The sequence below is a fragment of the Strix uralensis genome, chromosome 9, assembly GCF_047716275.1.
Source record: "Strix uralensis isolate ZFMK-TIS-50842 chromosome 9, bStrUra1, whole genome shotgun sequence".
Classification (NCBI taxonomy): domain Eukaryota; kingdom Metazoa; phylum Chordata; class Aves; order Strigiformes; family Strigidae; genus Strix; species Strix uralensis.
This window is the reverse complement of record NC_133980.1, coordinates 5,927,501-5,932,039: the sequence shown is the minus strand read 5'-3', so window position 1 is coordinate 5,932,039 and position 4,539 is coordinate 5,927,501. Positions and strand designations below refer to the sequence as shown.

The window sequence follows — 4,539 nt, the reverse complement described above, 5'->3', positions numbered from 1 at the left end:
CCAAATTTAAATATTTCTCTCTGGCCGTGGATCTGCTGAAAACGAACCGGCAGCACGCCGCTTCCCACCCGGGAGGGAGCGGAGGAGCCTCCCCGCACGAACGAAACGGATTTCCCGGGGGGCTGGCCCGCACCTTTCGGGGAGGGGGGCGAACCTGGCGGGGTCGCGGCGGGCGGTGCCGGGGGCCGCCGGGCGGGCGGGCGGGCGGCGGGGGGCGGCCGGAGGGCGGCCCGGGACGGCAACCGGGTGCCCCGGGCTGGGCGCCGCGGCACCTGCCGGGGCTCCCGGGGCCGCTGGGACGGCGGGCAGGTGGTGGTGACAGGCGGGAGCGGCCCGGGGTCAGGGCTGCCCGCCCGGGAAACCCGCATCTGCGGCCAGCCGACCCGGCCACGGGGCTCCCACGCGTGATCCCCGGCGGCGCCGGGCTCGGCCGCCCGGGTGGGACACGCACCTCTGCCCCGGCGACGGCTTTGCCGGGGTCTCTGTTTAAACCGGGGGACATTAGGCGCTGGGGAGGGGGGGCAGTTTTGCAAAGTTCCCGGGGCGTTTTCGGTTCGCCCAAGCGAACCGGCGTCGCCGGGCGGGGCGGGGGGATGATTTGGGGACCCCCCGGTGGCAGTCCCGCAAGGAGAGGCACTGCCTGCGAGCGACGTCCGGACTCGGGTAGTGCCCGGCCCCCGAGAGCAGCCCCGACCCCGCGCATCCCTCGCGCATCCCCTGCGCATCCCCCGCGCATTCCCCGCGCAGCCGGGGGGCCACTCCCCGGCGGCGCCAGCCCTGCCTCCACCGGGGCAGCGGGGCCCAGCTCCGCCCGGGTCCACCGGGCTGGGCACCCCGAGGGGTGCGGGGGGTCTGTGGCCGGGGGAGGCCAAGCCTGGTACGGGTGCGCGGCCGCGCAGCGTCCTGCCCCTCCTGTTCGGGGGGGGCGTTAGGTGCCCGGCTGCGGGGGGCGGGGGTAGGGTGGAGTGGGCACAGAGCAGCTGCGTGACCCTGAAAAAAAAAAAGAAAAAATCCCATCTGAAAATTAAAAATAACGACGGGCATCAAGGAACGGCTCCGTAGAGCGGGTTCAAGTGCTTGCGCCTGTCTGCCGGCAGTCTGGGGGAGCAGCGCGGGATGCGCGGTGTGTCCCCCCCCCCCCGGCCCGGTCGAGGGGTGGTGTCACCAGTGGGGTGCAGAGAGCTCTGGGCCGGGGGGCGGGGGGCGGGCCGGCGGTATGGGGGGGCTCAGCAGGCAGCCCCGATCCACAGCACTGGCAGCCGGGGGGGGTGTGTATGTGTGAGGTGGGGGGCGGGGGGTTGAAGGGGAAAGGGGCGATGCTGAGGATTTTATTAAAACAAAAAGTTGAGCAGCGTGTATGTACTGGCGCAGCCCCGAGTCTGAAAGATTGTAATTTTTTTTTATGGTGTCTGGCAGGATTTGCAACAGATATTAATGGGAACATAAATAGCGCATGGAAGGTATTGAACAAAACTGTTTAATGCAAGGAGGTTGTACCAGAGGAAAATCTATATGTAGTTTGGATTGATTCATACCTCGGACACAGCCATCCCCTAAAGGAGTTCCCAATTTCTGCGCGCTCCCTCTTTGATAGGCAAACCCTGTAATTAAAACAGATTAGAGCGGTCGGTGTTACTGTTTTAAAAGCGCTTTTTTTCCGCCCAACTGGTGGTGGCTGAGCCGAGTTCAAGGCGGGGGAAAAAGTGTGTGCGCTGGGAAAGTGTACGATTTAATGGTGCGCATACATAATAAAACACAGAATCAAATTATATCTCCTTGTCTATATATACGCGGAGATCTGCGATAACTGCAGCCGGGTGAGAATAAACTATTTAAATGTTGCAAAGACGCCAGAACAGCATTAATATCCCATTAAAAAAACCCACCAAAAAACATTTAAAAAAGAAGCAAAGGGCAGAAAAAGGTGTCATTTCATCCATCCCCCAGCCCCTGCCCCGGCGGGAGCGCAGACCTCCCCCGCTCTAACCCCTCCCGGCTGCGCAGGCGGCGGAGCGGCTGCTCCGCGGCCGCGGTGGCGCAGCCCGGCGGCGGTTGCCCGCTTCGTCCCGGCCCGTCCCGGCCCCGGTGCCGGCTGTCAGGGTCCCCACCGGGCGGTGATGGATCGCTGCAAACTTTTTTTTGGCGGCGCTGAAATGTTGAAGAGCGGGGGGGAGCCGCCCGTGCGCATGTGCGAAGGTGTCCAAACTGACAATGCTGGAGAGATAGCGAGCCGGGATTGAGAGAAAGGGAGAGTGTGTGTGCGGGAGAGGGAGAGAGGAGAGAGGGAGAGGGGGAGCGAAAAAAGAGGAAAAGCTCCGGGAGGAAAAAAAAAAAAAGAGCCCCCCCCCACCCCAAGCCCACGCCAGCATCGGCCGCGGGACTGGCAGCATGCGATCCAAAGGCAGGGCGAGGAAGCTGGCCGCAAGTAGGTGCAATACCCCTTTCTCTTGGCTTTTCCCCCTCCCTCTCTGCCATGTTGCATAGACATGTCTGGTGCGGCGCGGAGCTCGCAGGCAACCTGCAGCATCCCCCCCCCCCCCCCCCCCAACACTCTCCCGGCTCGGCTCGGCGCGGCTCGGCCCGGCGGGGAGCGGGGTTGGAGGGGGGGAGGTGGTGCGGCGGCCGGAGCCGGTCTGGGGGCTGCGGGTGGCCGGCGGGAGGTGGGGAAGGAGTTGAGGAAAAGTTCAGTGCCGAGCGCTGGAAGTTGCTGCCGGGGGCTGGAGTTGGGGGGGGGGGGTCGAGGAAAGAAGGGGCGGGGGGGGGGGGGGTGCGAGAGGCTCCGGGCCCTATAGTGGGCGCTGTCGGCTGTCGGCAGGGCTGGGGGCCGCGGGGGGGGGAAGTGGGTGCGAGTGGGTGCGAGTGGGTGTGAGTGGGTGTGCGTGTGCACCGAGGGGCAGCGGCAGCGCTGCGGGGGAGGCGGCGAGCCCTGGGCGCAGGTAGCCGGTGCGGAGCTACCGGGGACATCCCCCCCGCAAGCCTCCCCCGCTCGGCCGCGGGCTTGTGCCAAAAAAATCCCCCCCCCCCCCCCCCCCCCCAAACCGCGCGTGGGAGCGGGTCTTGAGTGGGGCCGCGGTGCGGGTGGGGCCGCGGGAGCCGCCCCGCGTGGCCGGGATGCCCCCACGCGGGTGAAGGGGGGCAGCGCGGAGCGGTTCCCAGCCTGCTGGAGTCACCCGCTAAAAGTTGATGTAAATGTTGTAATTTCAGGCGCTTTTCCAGCACTTTTTATACAGTTTGGCCGCCCGAAGGTCTCTGTTCCGCGAGGCGAGGGCTCGGCCGTCCACACGCAAAGCCCGACTTATTTAATTATTTGTCTTACGCTCACCCCATCTGTTTCTCCTTTATGATAGGGATCTTTGCTTTTAACTGCTGCAGTGTTGGGGCTTTATTTTATTTTTTTTTTTTTTTTAAAGAGGGAATCAGCAACAAAACTTCGCCAGCTTTCGCGTCCTATTTTAAAAGCGGCTGATGTCTTTATTTTCTCTGACACATCTGGGCAAGTTTCATTTGATATCCATGGCGATGGCAACTCACATTCCCGAGTGAAAAAAAAAATAGGCAGGCGAAAAAAAAAAAAAGTCAGATGAAATGTTGCATAAGTTGCGTGACGTAAAAAGCAGATGCTTATTTACTTTTTATTTGTGAAGGGGAAAAAAATAGAGGAGCGTGGAAAAGGGGAAGCGAAAGATGTCTCCGGATCATCATCAGCTTTTCTGCGAACCTTAACAATAACAGCAGCAACCTGCATTTGATTAGGTGATTTGAAAGTGGATAATCCAGCACCCACAATTCGAAAACAAATATGTTGTTAAATCTCCAGGTTGCCATCCCTGCTTTGGAGCTAATTATGGGAAAAAAAAAAAAAAATCTCACATCCCCGACAAAATCCGTCAGGTTTCCTTGTCTCTCCCTTGCTTTTCTCGCTGCGCAGCGATTCAGGGCTGCTCCTGCTCCTGCTCCTGCTCCGCGGGCGAGATCCGACCGTCTGCAAAGTTTCTGCTCCGGGCTGCGCGTCTTGGCTTTCGCTGCAGCAGCAGCGCTTTCTCCCCCAGACAGATGCGTTGCATTAAATAATCCTTCGGTTACAATCCGCTCATAAAGGAAATCATATTTAAAAAGCTGGGATTTTTTTTTTTTTTTTTTGGTCAAAAAGCTGTTTCTTTCCCCCCCGAAGAGCGTCTCAGTTTCATGGCAAGTGGCAGGCGGGTTGCAGGCGACCCCTGTAATTTAGTCGTTCGAGGGGAAAAGTTTTTAGCTTTTCGGTTCTTTCTGTCTGGGTTGGGAATAGAAAATATTTTGTAGCCTTCACCCTCTTACGTGGAAAACTGTATAGATCGGGATCGAGCGCACTTCTTTTATTATTTCACTTTACTGCGCTGCGCGTGAAAGAAAAATCGCCCCGATTGCGCGAGTGTCGCTAAATACTCAGGAAAGCTTTTCCTCTTAATTAAGGGAGAATACCCGAAGCGAGCAGTTTCTCGACCTCGGTGTAAAATTGCTAAAAACTAACTTTGAGGATTTCCCACCCCGCAAAAAAAAAAA

At 59.6% G+C, this 4,539-nt stretch overlaps 1 protein-coding gene across 6 annotated transcripts in view; it reads left to right on the top strand.

The window, feature by feature from the left end:
* The first annotated feature begins 2,278 nt into the window (after positions 1 to 2,278).
* The window catches only part of MECOM (MDS1 and EVI1 complex locus), a 345,512-nt gene continuing 343,251 nt past the window's right edge, over positions 2,279 to 4,539 (top strand). For 4 of the 6 annotated variants that reach the window (XM_074878469.1, XM_074878467.1, XM_074878468.1 and 1 more), the window contains exon 1: positions 2,279 to 2,425. In XM_074878469.1, coding sequence (XP_074734570.1) covers positions 2,389 to 2,425 — 37 coding nt within the window. In that variant the 5' untranslated portion in view covers positions 2,279 to 2,388. The remainder of the gene's footprint in view (positions 2,426 to 4,539) is intronic. The other 2 variants (XM_074878471.1, XM_074878472.1) reach the window with 2 other exon arrangements.